Source organism: Amblyomma maculatum, chromosome 3 (assembly GCF_055883805.1).
Source record: "Amblyomma maculatum isolate TAMU_Amacu chromosome 3, ASM5588380v1, whole genome shotgun sequence".
In the NCBI taxonomy this organism is placed as follows: Eukaryota; Metazoa; Arthropoda; class Arachnida; order Ixodida; family Ixodidae; genus Amblyomma; species Amblyomma maculatum.
The window spans coordinates 171,282,975-171,300,504 of NC_139346.1; the positions used below are offsets into that span (position 1 = coordinate 171,282,975).

General features: G+C 48.5%; 1 protein-coding gene across 1 annotated transcript in view; it reads left to right on the top strand.

Moving 5' to 3' along the window:
• The first annotated feature begins 1,348 nt into the window (after window positions 1–1,348).
• The window catches only part of LOC146196918 (tectonic-like complex member MKS1), a 58,122-nt gene continuing 41,940 nt past the window's right edge, over window positions 1,349–17,530 (top strand). Inside the window, exons 1-5 of the mRNA XM_084598635.1 lie at window positions 1,349–1,441; window positions 2,060–2,122; window positions 6,722–6,786; window positions 10,403–10,475; window positions 13,399–13,404. Coding sequence (XP_084454761.1) covers window positions 1,405–1,441; window positions 2,060–2,122; window positions 6,722–6,786; window positions 10,403–10,475; window positions 13,399–13,404 — 244 coding nt within the window. The 5' untranslated portion in view covers window positions 1,349–1,404. The remainder of the gene's footprint in view (window positions 1,442–2,059; window positions 2,123–6,721; window positions 6,787–10,402; window positions 10,476–13,398; window positions 13,405–17,530) is intronic.

Consider the following 17,530-nt stretch of genomic DNA (forward strand, 5'->3'; position numbering starts at 1 on the left):
TACTTATGAAAATGGGAGACACAAATGGAAAGTGGTTACAGCGATTGAGTCTTGCAAGATGGGGTGCAATACTTCAACTATCTTCTATGCGCTTAAGCCATACGTGCCGTTTCACCCGACGGCGAAACGCAGTATTTTTTTCTTGTGTTCGCGAGCTTGGTCAGATGCCTCGTCGTCTATGCTTGAAAGCATCTACGCGTTGTCTTTGACTCCCAAGCCTCAATACTCGGCCGGGAGCAGGCTTCTGAGGTGGTGCGAGATGGTGGCATTTTTCTGCTATCATTTGAGTGGAAGGGACCCACTTCCCCTTTAACGACGAGCATTTCCGGAGGCCCGGTACGTGAAAACGGGGATGTGATGACCTGACAACAGGGGACAGAGACGTCGGTGCCGCGTCTCGCCGCATCAAAGTGCCGTCCCCACAATACCACAAATGGCTCCTTTTTTCCCTTTGCTCAGTGCCGACGGGCGCAAGTGTAAACAGCTATTCAGCGGCGCTGCGCGACAAAGCAGCAGCGGGGTCTCGCGGTCATGCAGTTAAACCAGACGTCGTGCAGGGCACGGCTTTCTGGCTGCGCAGCCTCCAGTCCTTCACCGGAAGGACACGGGGAAGGGCACGCCTCTAATCGTGGGATATGGTTTCTCCAATTTCGGAACTCGTATTGCTGATGATGGGTCGCACATACGATGCAGTCAGAGGAACGTTTGGTCGGACACGGTTAGGTAGTTTTCTGCCACACTGTCAGCGGGTGCAAAAATGTGAAATATGCTCTTTCCGTACACTGCTCTCGTAATATGTACACCTTCCGAACGTAACGGTGTCGATTTGCCGTTCCCTACGCCGTATATGTCATAGAGAGTCGGGCTATACGTTAACTCAGCTCTGTGCTGCAATTTTTAACGCCGAGCTCCTTGTAAGCGCGAGTACAATGTGAGCCAAAAAGACAGAGGCGAAAAAGAAGTCCTTCGATACCAGGTGACGTCAACCTTAAATACTGAAGCAACGTAGACTTCAAGCACAGTACTCGCTAGGCAACATTCTTATCTTTTAGAAAATGCATTCATAATGTAGTAGTCCTCATTGAAAATGGAGAGGAGTATGGAAACAGAGGAAGCATGAGAGGCCGCCTGGCGATTCAAAATATTAAATAAAAACGAAGATATTGAGTGGGAAGAAAATTGCAAAAAGCTGACGCGCAATTGCGGCCTCTGGATAATTATGAGACGGTCGTATTTAATTGGAGTAAAGGGAGAAAGAAAGGCAGTGTCATTTTTCCCACTCAATCAGCTTAGACACTCGCAGTGTATGTGCGCGCGCGTAAAGAAAGGGATGACACGGTGGTTTACTCCGCGGCATTTATTGTTTCGCACGCTTATATTTGCAGTGACGCAGGCGAGCGGCCGATGGACCCGCTGAAGGTCCTCGTGTTCGGGAGCATCGGTAAGACGAACGAGGTTCCTTGAGAGCTCACTGAATGATGCATGCATGCTTTGCAAATGACGAGCCATCCTGCACTGCGTGCCGATTTACACGCGCAAGCGAAGGTAAATATTTTCTCCATAATGTAGCAAGTGATGCACTTTATTAACAGGCAGGCTATCGCTTGCATCAGCGGGTATAGAATGGCAAAAAAAAAAAAAATAACGTCATCGATACGGTATACAGTCTTATGATGCTATTCTAAATGCTTCGCGCTTGCATTTTCACTTCCTGTTCTTCGACAGGGGGTCAAGCACAGTGACGGCGGGGGAGCTTAAGTGCTGTCGCTGGAGTCAGTAACGAACGCAGAAAAGAAATAATAAAAGACCGCGACAAGCGCTTCACATAACGTGTATTCAAATCCACGTTTCTATAGTCAAGCCAGATACGAAGCTTTCATTGAAGATTTTCTCGCCACTTTGTCAAAGTGATGCCTAAATTCGCGTGCGACTGAAGTGCCACAGAGAGAAGCACAGAACCTCGGAGAATACTTTAGCATGACGAAGCATGAGTGAGACGCGCCGAGTCATCTATACTGCACTTCATTCCCGGCTCATATATTTCTGTCTCCTCGCGCAGCCACAGCGGAAGACTTCGAGAACGACGACCTCTTCGTGCACTACTTCTTTCGGCTGGAAGACGGTTGGTGTGCTCAGTTTTTCAGCTTCATTTTTCTTCCTGAAAAGGGATGAGCTTTTCTTCGGATGCATATCCCGGCATGCGTTGTAATCCACGCGGTAATTCGTTCGAGTTCGCCCTGTCGCTAGGCGTCTTCCCGCTGACGTACCACTGCGCATCGCACACGTAAGCTAACAAGCATTTTTTTTTTTGTTTTTTATAACGATAGTTCTACTCCGACGGGTACAAACGCGAAGACTGCCTGGTTCCGTCCGGGTGACCTTAAAGCTGAGTCAAGGTCAAACTAGGACTTTGTCTTTCTGGAGACAAGTGGTGGCAAGGTGGTGCATATGCACATGACTTACTGATCACTTGACCATGACAGATGACCTTAAAATTGACTTCTTTTTTTTTTTTTAATAACGATAGTTCTACTCCGACGGGTACAAACACGAAGACTGCTTGGTTCCGCCCGGGTGACCTTAAAGCTGAGTCAAGGTCAAACTAGGACTTGGTTTTATCTGGAGACAAGTGGTGGCAAGGTGGTGCATATGCACATGACTTACTGATCACTTGACCATGACAGATGACCTTAAAATTGACTTTGAAAGGGACTGATTCTCAAATAACGTCAGAGATCACGTGATAGGCGCGCGATGACGTTAGATGAACACATGATATTAGCAAAGCCGCGCAGAACAGAGCTATCACCATTCCAAGTTTACCGCATTTAACCACCTTTTTCTCTTTTTCTTTTTTTGCTGGCGGACCACATGATATCGATCCCCTCTCCTCTTTCTTTAATATATATATATATATATTTTTTTTTTTTTTTACGGCGGGAGGTGTTAAGAACCAGTTTCCCATGTTCGCTGCTTCTGTATAGAAAAATGGAAGGCAGCTGCGATGGACACCACTCGGAGGATGTCACCATGGGAAAAGGAGAGTATACGGCGCCAATCTGTAGCGCGGTCCGTCTGCGACGACTGCTACTGCGGCCTGGAACGGCGGACTGGAAGAGAGAGCTAGTCAAAGAACGAGAATGTGTGCAAAGTCAGAAAGGCACATGTATGCATGCAGCTCCGCAATTCCTCCCTCCAAAGTAAACTGTGAAATGTAATATTTCAATACCTCTCAGTGAATCTCGCGTTACGCAGCGACAACCATCATGTTTTTTTTTTTTTGTTTTCTTATGCGCGCCTGTTGAAGAGTCATTTTAAAATGCGGAGCCAAAGCAAATAATTATGAGCTCCTACTGTTCGTTTGGCTTTAGAAAACAAAACAAAAAAAATCCTTTCACACGTATTGGAATACACGCTAAAAATCCCTGCGTGCAGTTTTCCTCGAAGTCAGAAGTCACGCTCTTGTTGACGTACGTTCATTAGAAAGTTGTCCTATAGTTTCCAATACCGCAGATATCCCTATAAGGTAAATGTGGGCAGCACCTGTGGGCAGCACCTGCGCGTAGACCACAAGAGTTGACGTGCCTTCGGAAGATGCAGAAAATCCAGCTGCCTCAATGCTCACTGGCTCCCCACCTCAGCCTTCTTAAATGACCACCCTTCGAACTCTCTCTTCTCGCCCAGCTGAGTGCACACGTGGCAGAAGCAGTTACGAAACGCTCGACGCCTCTTACGTCAATTCGACATGCAGCGTCGGCGTGGGCGCGGAGAAAAAAGAAGAGCACGTCCCACTTTGGGGTGTACTGCGGAGAAGTGGATAGCGACCGTTAGGTAACAGAGGAGGGAGGGAAGGGGGGGTTGCAGAAACACGCAGGCAGAGGCGGCAAAGATCAAGGTGGAAGCTTTCTTTCTTTCTTTCTTTCTTTCTTTCTTTCTTTCTTTCTTTCTTTCTTTCTTTCTTTCTTTCTTTCTTTCTTTCTTTCTTTCTTTCTTTCTTTCTTTCTTTCTTCCTTTCTTTCTTTCACAGGTCGCTGGAATGTGGCACCCGTCTCTGCTGCTGCTGCTTAATCCTTGTTACGTGTCGACAGCTCGGTGTGTCTGACGCTTTTAGACGCTGTCAACATTCCGGAACATATGCATGTCCTTAGCACAGTTTCTGGCCGCATGGAGTATGGTAAACCTGCCCGGCAGGCGACGCGCCACGCATTTTGTCGTTGGCGCTGCAGGATTCGAGGTTCAGCGTGCGTCGCACTCAAAGCCATTGCGGGGGTGTGACATCGGGGGACTTTAATACATTGCTTTAATGCATTGCACCGCTCGGCCTTCGCTTCCCCCACGATCGGCCAAAATGTGTGCAGTTTGCCACTGTTCTTAGCGTGAAATTGTCAAGCGTCACTTGCGTGAGGGTACTGTGCGTGCCAGCATATATGTTGTACGGCGCTTTCTGCAGGATAAGAGAGCGCGACTGAGTATGTATACACCGCATTAACATTCATTCCGGCGCATTGCTTCACAACAGTTCGCCGCCATCATTGAAGCTTTTAAGAGGCAGAGGAAAACAAATGATATTTGGCTTTACACCAACTGCAAATGACCAGGCATTTCTGGACAACATATTCAGATACTTCTACGCATTCACACCCCTTAGTAAGGCTAGGGAAGCCCGGTTTTCGAAACAATATATGTGGCGAGCGAACACACTGTTCGATTTCACGGCCGCTTGTAGTCAGTCAAATTTCCGCTGTGAAAGAAATATATATATATATATATATATATATATATATATATATATATATATATATATATATATATATATATATATATATATATATATATATATAACCTCAGCTGGCCAGCATGAGCTCCGCCGCGGTGGTGCAGTGGTTAGGGCGCTCGACTGCTGTGCCCAAGGATGCGGGATCTAATCTCGGTTGCGAAGGCCGCTTTTCCATGGAGGCGAAAAGCAAGGCGCCCGTGTGCTGTGCGACGCCAGTGCACGTTAATGATCGAAATTTCCGGAGCCTTCCACTACGGTGTCTCTCATAGCCTGAGTCGCTTTGGAACGTTAAAACCCATAAACCAACCAACCAACTGAAGCATGATTGTTTGATTTTGTTTCGAAAATTTTATTTCTCCGCCGCGGTGGTGCAGTGGTTAGGGCGCTCGACTGCTGTGCCCAAGGATGCGGGATCTAATCTCGGTTGCGAAGGCCGCTTTTCCATGGAGGCGAAAAGCAAGGCGCCCGTGTGCTGTGCGACGCCAAGTGCACGTTAATGATCGAAATTTCCGGAGCCTTCCACTACGGTGTCTCTCATAGTCTGAGTCGCTTTGGGACGTTAAAACCCATAAACCAACCAACCAACTGATGCATGATTGTTTGATTTTGTTTCGAAAATTTTATTTCTCCGCCGCGGTGGTGCAGTGGTTAGGGCGCTCGACTGCTGTGCCCAAGGATGCGGGATCTAATTTCGATTGCGAAGGCCGCTTTTCCATGGAGGCGAAAAGCAAGGCGCTCGTGTGCTGTGCGACGCCAAGTGCACGTTAATGATCGAAATTTCCGGAGCCTTCCACTACGGTGTCTCTCATAGCCTGAGTCGCTTTGGAACGTTAAAACCCATAAACCAACCAACCAACTGAAGCATGATTGTTTGATTTTGTTTCGAAAATTTTATTTCTCCGCCGCGGTGGTGCAGTGGTTAGGGCGCTCGACTGCTGTGCCCAAGGATGCGGGATCTAATCTCGGTTGCGAAGGCCGCTTTTCCATGGAGGCGAAAAGCAAGGCGCCCGTGTGCTGTGCGACGCCAGTGCACGTTAATGATCGAAATTTCCGGAGCCTTCCACTACGGTGTCTCTCATAGTCTGAGTCGCTTTGGGACGTTAAAACCCATAAACCAACCAACCAACTGATGCATGATTGTTTGATTTTGTTTCGAAAATTTTATTTCTCTTTTGGTCGGAGACGAACATGTTTTCGTAAGACTGTTTGGGCCACACATTTACAAGTAGTTTGTACCGTAGACTGCGCGGTGCCTACCACTGGCAGTGTCCTAAAAATTGCGACACCCGGTGTGCACGCGCATAAAAGCAGCCAGATAAGAATGCGTTTTGTTTGTACAGATACTCGCCCAAACAAGTTCCAGGTCATAAAGTCTGTTTTCAAGCAGTGAGCACGGCCAGATTTTCCCGCGACGTGTCAGCACTCCACTTAACCACGTTGTCAGGAACGCACATGTATGGATTCTTTCCAATGCTCACTGCAGCAGAATTACCACCTTAGACGTGTCGAAATAAGCAGGAAGTACATGGGGTCTACATTCCGGAACTGCACCCAGCTATAACAACGGCCACGGGACCATACAAAAACACGCATGGTTAACTCGCTTCATTGTGACAATTACCTGGCTTGCACACACCTCCTCTATATATATAGCTATACGTTCCATATATATTTAGGAGACAACCCCAATGCAGAGCTGAGCTAGGAAGTTATTACTTGTCCCAGTCGAGATAGGAATAGGGTAGACTTTACTAACGCAGGAAGGATAAAAAAAAAAAGAAAAATAAAAAAAGATCACGCTGTCGCGGGCGCACCTCGTAGCCGAGTCCCGACTGCAACTTCCCGTGCACTGCGGGAAAGGACAGAAAAAGCGAAGGAATGTTGCGTCGTATTTCCCTCTCCTCTTTTAACGCCCTCTCGTACAGTGCTTCCCGTATGTTTCAGGTTGGACGACATCGGGCCCTCTCTTCGGGGTCACGCACTGCTCACAGACCAGGTGCAACAGACGCGTAAGTGACTGTGCGTTATGTGTTGCGGGACGACGCGAAAGCTCTATGGTGGCTGATGTAAGCCGCTGTGAGCATGCTCGTATTGAATACTCAGGGGTGTGACGCCGCACGTGCCCGTGACTTCGATCCGGTATCCAACTCCGTTCGTGCCAGTCAGTAGAGACTCCCGGCCAGCTACAGACCTATAGGGGACTTTCATTTCGTTTATTACAGACTTATTCTGCTGCAATAATATCGCCACCGGGCAACTAGGGGCACGCCACATTATAGATGTAAAGGTCCTTTAATGATCGGGACCCAGACGGCCCATGAACCCGAGCAGTTGCAGAGGCGGCAATATGACAGTTTTAATAGTTAATCGGCCCATTTTAAGCAATTATCAACATTCATATTCGGAAGTATACGCTTGAATGTGATATCGATCGACCCAAACAGTCTCACATCTAAAGCGGCTCTTTACAAGTGACATAGCTTTTAATGCTTACACGCATGGGTTTCGCCCGGGTGTCTGTGAAGCCTCCTTCGAACAACCGCTCACCGCCAGTAGGTTTAGAACAGAGGCCACGGAGAATATACCTCTTGCTACATGGCCCAGACAAAGCGACCAGCCTCTGTGGACTGAGATGCCAGCCTTCCACGCTGCTCTTCGGATGTCTTCATGTCCTCTATTCCAATACCCGTTAACTACCTAGCTAAGCATACATGGCAAAACGTGGCAAGCTGAAGTTATACACGACACTACTAAATAATGCTTCTGCGCGCATATCCGTGCTTATCCAAGCTAAACCGCCCCTGTATTATTTTTGTTTTTTAACCAGCAGTTGATAAAAGAACATACCCTGTCCGTAAGAAAGCAAGGGAAAATTGAAGGCGATGAGGGAAGGGGGGGGGGGGAGGGTTAAATTCCTTTTTTGCTTCTGTGGTACACTACTCTAGTTTTCCCAGATGAGTCTGCTTTTTCCTGTGCAAATGTCCGCTAAAAGGCTCCGAATTTGAGTCTTTCTGCATTTCGCCTCGCGAGCGGTAGCAGCTTACGATAGGGCTAACGTGGTGTCTGGCAAGAAACAAACAACAATAAACATCCAAAGTTCCCTAAGCCCCTCTGCTTTAGAGTCCCCATGCTACAAATCGTTTCCTTCAACTTCAATATGTGTGAGACAAAAAAAAAAAAAAAAAAAGAGAGAGAGAGAGAGAGAGAGAGAGAGAGAGAGAGAGAGAGAGAGAGAGAGAGAGAGAGAGAGAGAGAGAGAGAGAGAGATACCCAAGAAAGCAGTAAGCACCGTCCTCTCCCCGTTGCCACTCGCTGGCCGAACGGTTGAAGGTCATGGTTGAAGGTCGCGGCATCGGAGTGAGTCATCAGTGCATCCAACAGCGGGCCAAAACGAGAGGGATAAAGAGAAACGAAAGGTGAAACGCGGTGGCTTGTCTAGCTTCGGCCTCGGAAGTCGTTCGCCGCTGCAGAGGAGGTGATTAACATTCTTCCTCTTTCACCTTAACCCCCACCCCCATCTTCTCTGACGGGACGGTTTAACAACTACAAAAGGGAGGCGGAGGCTTGTTCCGCCCGCAGACAAAAAAAAAAAAAAAAAAGTATGTGTGTGTGTCTGGGGGGGGAGAGGTAATTACTGAAGTCCACCGTGCAAAAAGAGATCGAGTGGGTTGCTCGAAGAGTCGGGAAGAGGTCACAGGCATTATACAGGCATGTCACACGTCCGAGAGTGCTTCAAGCCGGAACGGGGAACGGGTTGGGGTGGCGGAGTTGGTCACAGTGCGGTATCTCAATAGGGAGATCAGACGCGAGTTTCGAGAAGCGGGGAGGGGCAAGAAGAGTTCATCTTGGTCGTTCCACCCAAAGTGGGCAAACCGGACGCGGAACCGCAGCAAATCGCTGGGGACGCGGCATCCCCTACTTCAGCAAATCGTCTAGCCCGCTCGCGCGCAGTGGTTTTGGGTAGTGCTTGGACACATGCGCACGAGCGACGCGTTCACTTTTTGTATTTGTAAATGATTTACAAACTTTCCCGTTGTATTCACCTCTGTACTTCTCGCTATCATTCGCTGTCCCCATTCTTTCCCGCCGGCCGCAGGTAGCAACGACCTCTTCCCAGCAACATTCGTTCCCTCCCTTTTTTCGTTGTTTTTTTATTGGAGCGCTACCACCACCACCGCCTTAAGGTACTGGCCGCTATTTTAATCTCGATTCCTACGCTTTCTCTCACTCCGTCCTACGCGTGACATTGACCAGATGTCTTGAGACCAGCAACCACACACAAGGAAGACAAGACACCAGGCTGACACAACCTTGTGTCCTTGCTGTCTTCCCGTATGTGTGTTTTTCTGTTAGGCTGTAGCTTCACGTTTTTATAAGTGGTCACACGAGTGATTTGACTCTCAGGTCACTTTACAGGAATACCGAATATTTGAATAATGTTATAAAATTGTTATTTAAGTTGTCTGGCTGTTGCCTAACGTTCGGTAACATAAATATAACATTAGCAGAACAGTCTATAGAAACATTATACTATAATGTTGACTTTTGAATGATATCACAATGATATATAATGTTTAGTGTTGCACTATAAACATTGTTTTATAATGTTAAAACAAATGGGGTTCCAATATTTTCTTCTAGACATTAAAGTAATATTTGAATCATAACTATAAAGCAACATAGCATATATATATTTGAAACACTAGTTCCCAGCACGTTTGCCCATTTTATTCTAGTAACCATGTTTTTTTTTAATAACACTTCTTTGCAGCTTGAGATTTGCGATGATGCCCGCCGTAAAATGCAAGCACAGTCCCAATATCTTGTTAGAAAGTTTTGCTTATTATCCATCCGCCACTATCCCTGATGGAACATCCGTTGGCGATGGATATAAAAGCTTGACTCTATGATATTTGTTCAGCGGTGAGTGTGGGAGTTGTGCTGCATTATGGGGTTGTTGTACTATATATTGTGCTCTTTGCAAAGCGTGCAAGCTGTGTACCATCACGAGCGGTGGGCCTATTGCTCGTGCAAGGTTGCTCCATTTGCACGATTGTTTAAATATAAATCTAATATGTATGCAACGTGCATGTATGTTGCATGCATGTTAGATTTATATTGTTTAAATGTTTATCGAAAAGTTATATGTAACATTGATAAAACATTAGAAATAACGTTCGACTGAAACAAAAATGTAACATTGTTCAAATATTTCGGTGCTACCTGGGGAGAAGTGAACACATTCGCCAATTTTTTCTTTTTGTTTTGTAAAAACCGGCTGGATGCATTTCTCCGGGTGTATGCACAATGTTGCTCAGAAGACTCCATTCACTTGATTTTAAATTCGTGACGTCTACAGTGAAAATGACTTTGGAATGAGGCGAATGGCGGTGAATACTGCTGTGAATGGCGGAACCTTTATCCTACAAGCTTGCAAAACATACATTTACTATGAAACAACGGTTTTCTCGTTGAAAATGCGGTCTTATTTATTTACTTATTTTTACTTTCAGACACAAGCCTGTATTATACTAATAATGGCCATATTTTCCAGCAGCGCACGAGAGTTTATTTCTAGGGGCAAAGCGCCGATCATTTGGTTTCCTTGTCCGCTTTCTTGTCCAGGTCGAGGTGGCTCACTTTTCGCATCCGTTCGAGCTAGAGTTGGAGCGACCGACCAGCGGAGATGACCAGGAAGGCAAGTGGAAACCCCAGCAGTGCCTCTGCTGTGCCTTTCAAAAGCAATGCTTGGTCCTAACAGCACGTTGTTCTGCCAGAATCACGACATGCCTCCGGTGGGTTCGGTTGCCCGAAACACTGACAACATAAATACGGTAGTCAGCATACAATTCGCAATAGCAAAGTATATCTATAGCATGAGGGGTCATTCGGCACTATTACAAGTAATACTATTTAATACTGTTAAATAACATATCATTATGCGAATATGAGCTACCTTATACTGTAACGGATATTAATCGATGAAGCGAAGGGGCCGACGCGAGCGAGCTGAGCGGGGCGCGTGTGGTACCTCTGTATAGTCTTAGCAATCGGGCGCTCCTTTGATTTTTAAGTGCCGGAATACATTATCAGCTTATTCCGTACATCAAGGCATCAAGGACTTCCCCGCATGGAACTGTTACTATCAGGGGATTTTCAGAAATTCTCGTCTGTTGTTGTCATACGTGTTAAGCCAAAATAATGTAATTCGAAGAAGTACTAATTGTGAATAGTCTTTATTATTTCCTACCTCCAATAACGTTATTGCGAAGGTAAAAGATTGTTAGTCTGCGAAAACTTCTATGTCGGCGCCAAGGATTGCTGCATGAATGGATGAATGGAATATAGGAGCGTCCCCTTTGAAACGGGGTGGTAGCGGCGCCACTTATCCGCTGCTGGATGAGCGGCGCCATCTGGCGCAGCCAACACGCACCTCAAGTTTGTTCGAATCACAATGGCGTTACATGGCGCCACTTGTAAAACAAAGGGAACCGCGAATCACGTTCTTGTGTTTAAATGACCTTTTTTTTTTTCCTTTTGCATATTCCACTCGTCAACTGTGCTGAAGACGCTATGATCAATGGTTATTGTTAATACCTCAATTCAAGCCACTAGCAGAAGTGCATCTTGTATTGATTACATCTCTGCACGACACGTTGTGTGCATTGTATCGAAGACAGGTAATCATAATTAAAATAAACACGTCGATGTGACCGGCATAAACCATGTGTGTTACCTCAGTTATCATACGCTGCTACTCGCTGTTCTGCGCGACAGCACTGGCGCACAATGCGTGATTGAAACGGTTAACTCACAATCTGTGCACGTTGCTTGTGCCAACAAAACATGGGCCAGTACGCACGCATTTCTGCACTGGAATAATCTAAGCGTATAGTACGGATTAAACCGCCGATATTTTAAATAAACCGCTACCACCAACGCCACCTGGCCCTTGGAGATCAAACAAGGAGACACGATCGCGCTTCAGTTCGCTATTTTGCTACATTCTTAGAAGCTGCGGTAAGGAGGAGAAAACGAAAAATTGGGAATGAAAGAACACCGCAAGCTCCGCCAAATGTTGCGTAGTGGCAAGCCGACGGAGACGGAATATCAAATTCAAGGTAACTTTATTGTCGTCGATGTAAATGTTCCTCCGCTCCCTCAGTAAGACCATAGGGGGCCTCCAAGGGAGAGGGAGCTCCGCAGGGGGACGTCTTTTTCAAAACGCCCTGTGCCAGACGGATTACTCGAGCTTGCTACTCCGAAGCCCGGCTCCGGAGGAGGGCATCCCAGGTTTCTTTGTCTCTGATTGCATCAATATGCCCAAGAGAATCGGGGCATTCCCAAATGAGATGATCCTGATTGGCTATTATCCCGCATTTGATGCAGAGCTTTGGGGGAGGGTCTCCCTCCCCGTATGGATAAGGTGGAAAGAATCGTTTTTCTTTTTTTTTGTAATTTTCTCTAGTCTCTGCACTCCTTAGGTGTGAGAGACCGATCTGGAGGTGGGAGGTCTAGTCTTTCATTCCTGTGTGCAGCCGTGATTTCCGTGTACGTGGTGAGCGGATCCTTCGATCCGGGTAAGGGTGATTCCACAGCTGCCCGGGTGTAGATATCTTGGGCGAGACTGTTAGCAGCCTCATTGCCTGGAATCTTCACGCGAGCCGGGACCCACATATTCTTTCTATCCAATACAGATTGTCCAAGTATCTTAACTGCTTCTTTGAAAATGGTCCCCTTATTAAAGTTTCTTACTGCTATCTTGCTGTCGCAAAGTCGCAATTTGGCTGTCGCAATTTGGCTTTGGTGCTCCTGCAGGCTGACGCCAGAGCAGCCTCTTTCTCTAGCTATGAGCGAGTTTCTTGTGTTGTGGGATCCGGTGACCTCTGTCTCGTAGTCCCCATCGATTACTGCCATTATCGCACCGCCTCTTCTAGGCCGCAGGCCGCATCGCAATGAGCAATTTGAGTAGATCCGACAGAATATGATGGTGATGACTGGATTTAATCATGGAGGAGATCTAGCGCGAGCGCTCCGCCCGCGCCACTGTCTACGTCTTCGTCTTCGCACATCACAGTAAGTGTACTGGACTAATGTAAACAAGCTTTTAAAAAACGAGGAGCGTCCCAGACCAGTGAAATTAACCGAAAACAATTGATAGTCACCTGGCCTAGTCTGCAGCATTTATTTTTTCACTCCTCGAAGATAATTAGTAAATACTTATTAGCCATTTTTTGTCATCGGCTTGCGGAACGGAGCGTAAATACAAAATTTGTAGGTCAACTCAACAAACGGCTAGCTGCGATATTTCCGCCCAACATAGCCTTGTTCTTGAAAGAAAGCTATCACATGACCATCTGCTGGTTCGTCTCTCTTGCAAGTAACCGATTTTGTGCTTTCGGGAAGCTGGACTAGCACCGCTGCCATATGGCTTTTTTTTTTTTATTGGACGAGTTCTCGTTTAAGTCCAATAAATACTTTGCGCAACGGTAGCTCGGAGCAAATATATCAGGGAGCTAGTGCTTCAAGATGATGTACAACTTTTATGTTGCATTCTATTCCTCTAGCCGAAATTCGAGGGCACTGAAATCTCCTTCAGCGGAAGAATGCGAAAGCAGTAGCGTTTGGTTATTTTGCTGCTGATTGTTTTGAGTCATGTGACATTCTGTCACGTGACTCCATAGCAGAGCATCACTTTTTGAAGGTCATCCTGAATAAGGTGATATTTATTTGCCAGGGTGATTGATTGATTGATTTTACAACTAATTTCCACCAGAAAAAAAGACGCCTTCCTCCGTGCCTCCGGCGCGCAGGCCTGGGAAGACGGAGAGTACTGAGCTCGCGGACACGGTGTTCGCGGATTAGGGGCTGGCAGGCCAGAGGCGCCTGGAGCCGCAAATATGAAGGTGCGTGTGCCAGGTGAAACTCTGGATCAGCGGAACTACGACCGCCGTGACTGGACTCATATTTTGAGTGTCCCGGCCAGACGGGCTGCCTGCCCGACAACGCCGTCATGAGAAGCTCTCGTCATGAGCGCTGGTGCGACGACCGGCTCGAAGGCCGCCGTGAGCGCCAGCTCGACAGCCGGATTGCCACCCGCCGCGTCCCAGACTCCAACATCAGAAAAAGCTGCGCGATGCACGCTTAATCGCCCAAAGGTCGCGACAGCAGCCTTCACTCCCGTCTACTGATTTCAAGGTGGTTTTCCGCTCTAGAGGAGGCATCCAACTCACCACCCTGCGCCCCCCCCCCTCCCCCACAACCCGCCAACAAATTCTTCTCGCAGCACCAGAGCTCCAGGCGCCAGAGAAGGTACAAATACGCATTCATCCCACTAACAACACGTGTACGGCGAGCACGCTCATCCAAGAAGATGCCATCGGTATGGTCACCATAACAAACCTGGAGTTACAAGCCGCTAACTATATGCAGTAGCGGCATAAATTGCTCCCCCCGACTGGTCTGTACGTGGGGGAAATTAGCAATGCATTCTGGAAAGAGACCCCAACTGAACTCCTGGATGACTTGGTGACAGGAAACTCGCAGGCCTCTATAGTGGATGCCAGAAGGATGGGTAACACAACTTCCATTCTTATTACCTTCCGACAAGGGCCAGTCCCCCAAAAAATCATATATGGAGGAGGTTTGCATCTGTGCACCCCATACATAGCGAGGCCATATGGACGCGTGCATTAACTGTAGACAGCCAGGGCATCGAACAGATGTCTGCACACTACCCCAAAAGTGCAACTGCCCCAGATGCGGCACTCCACGTCCCCAAGAAAAAAAACACCTCAATGAACACCAGTATGCATCCTCTGTGAGGGGCCCCACATTACGGGTAACACCAGTATGCATCCTCTGTGAGGGGCCCCACATTACGGGTACTGCCGGATGCAAGGCTCGTGGTCGCCGAGTGCCCCAAGCTGGACAATCGACCCACACACTCCGCAAGGACACTCCACCGCACCGCGAGAAAAACCATACCAGAGATCGCTCCAGTGCCTCAAGGTCACGATCGCGCCTGCGAAATGAATCTTCAAAACCATCTACTGCGCCCCACGAACTCTCATGGGTCGGTCGAGCTGCAGGCAAGAAACCCAGCGAACCCTGTGCGGATCCCAGAGACGAAGAGCTACGGGCCCTAAGGATGGAGGTAAGCCGCCTCTCATCCCTGATCCCAGCACCTTCTCATACCACTGCTCCCACACCCCTTCCCACACAAACTGCCTCATCCCCTCAACCTCTCCCCCACACTCTCATACCACTCCTTACTCATCCCATCCCACAGAAGCCCTCTCATCACCCGTCCCTATAGCCAACCCACCTCTCAACCCCCCCCCCCGCCTAAAAGAAACGCAGAACAGTATCCCTTCAGATCACCCAAGACGATTACAGGAACCTAGAAGAAAAACTCAACGCAAAATTATAAGAAATGGAGGCGCGCTTCGAGGCAAAATTTAGCTCCATCATAGACCAGCTCACCCACCGATTTGAACAGCAGATGGAACAATTATTCGTCCGAATGCTCCAAATGCTGGAAATGAGCTTAATACCTCCCCAACCCCCAATACTCAAACCCCTCATGCTCCAATATGGCGGGGCAGACCTTTAATTGCAACGAGTTACCTCTCCTGCAATGGAACTGTCGCAGCTTCCGGGGCAAGCGCGCTTCCTTTTAACTTCTCCTCCCCACCCTTACCCCCACACCCCAAATCCTCCTCCTACAGGACACTAATACATCCGCCACGCTCCCTAGTCATGTCTCGGTTCACTCCGACACTACCCTTACCTCTCGAGCATCTATACCCTCTTACACCACTCGCTCACATTTCAAACCCATGACATAAAATCGGATTTGCATTGCGTCATCACCAAGATTATACACCACACACACGCTATGCCATCTATTTTTATAGCCAACATATACCATCCCCCCGCCGCCCAATGTCCTCACTGGAAATGCTCTTGTGAGATCTCCAACGACTCGCAGGGAAGCATCCACTGATCATTGGGAAGGGGGGGGGGGGGAGTTCAATTGTGCACACACAGATGGGGCTACTGAGCTAACTGGAGCCGAGGGCAACGCCTCTGGTCCTTGATGCGGGGGGGGGGTGGTCCTTGATGCCTGGGTCCACGGCGAGCGGGGACCCAGGCCGCGCGGCCGGTGCCCAGAGGACGACGTAGGCCCCGTCCGGAGCGCGCGCGCGCGAGCGCGCGTTCTACTGCAGGCCCCGAATAAACGTTTTACCAATCCAATCACACTCCCACGCGAATCGCCAATAGCGTCTGCATGGACACCAGTCCAGATCTGACGCTCAGCCGCCACCTCGTGGACATCACCTGGAACAGGACACACCATACACTATAGGCAGCGACCACTACATTATCTTTCTCGCGGTACCGTTTACGCATACCCCTACACTCAAGCTAACAAACTGGGATGCCATCCGCAAAATGCGAATGGACTACCTAGATTCAATCATCACTGACATCTACCAATGGGTGAGCTCACTCATGACCGATGTCTCTACACACACCCAACACGTCGAAACAACACAGGACACTTCTAAATTAGACTCTAGACTCGCCCATCTCTTGGAGGCTTATCACAGCCTCCTAGAGCGCTGGAAAAAGAACAATCTTAACCGCAAGCTGAAAAAGAGGCTGGCCGCACTGCAGTCAGAGATCACCCAACATGTAGAGGAGCTCTGCCGGTCCAACTGGGGACAGGTTTTTGACAGCATATGGCGGGCAATCTGTCCACCAAGCGAGCCTGGCAACTCCTTCGACATCTCATCGACTCCACACAGTCCAAACAGCTACGCAACATCACGTCACTCGACTCATACACAACACGGACTTAACCCCGGACGTCCTTTTGGACAACCTCAAACAAACACATACATCACCCGGCACATCCGACCCCCTGTCTCTCTACACAGGCCAACCAAATTCTACTCTCGATGTTGAGATTACGGAAGCCGAGGTCAGAGTGGCCCTCCTGACTCTCTTCCGCTCCCGGTGTTCTCTCAAACTCCGTGCTTCGCAACCTGGATGATCAATCGATCACCCAGATTGCGGACTACCTTAACAAGTGCTGGGTGGAAGGCACCCTCCCCCAGTCTTGGTGTCGTACTAAAAGTTATATTTATCCCCAAACCAAATAAACCACTCACACTAGCCAACCACCGCCCCATCCATCTCCCTCACTTCGTCTCTGAGAAAACTTTTCGAACACGTGCTGGCGAGACTCACTCGGCACATGACGGACAACGACCTCTACCCCCATAGCATGGTCGGCTTCCGCCCCCGTTTGTCCGCGCAGAATGTCATGCTGCAGCTCACCACCGACATTTTTGACCCGGCTATCCCGGGCCATACAAAGGCCGTCCCAAAGCATTTGATCGCGTTGATCACCACGCGATCGTGACAGCCCTCTCCTGTTTTGGTGTGGGTGTACGCACGCACACCTATTCGGAGCTTTCTTTAACAACCGCACGGCTGAGGTCCACTTTGGCCCATACACATCACCTCCTTACTCCCTTAAAGGGGTCGGAATTCTCCAGGGCTCCATCCTCCCCCTTTCCTGCTCAACGCGACAATGACCTCACTCGCCCGCAAACTCACCACGATACCACACCTCCGGAACACCCTCTATACCGACGGCATAACGTTGTGGACCACCCACGGCAGTGATGGCGACATAGAAGACACACTACAAAGCGCCGCCACGTTAACACAAGAACACGC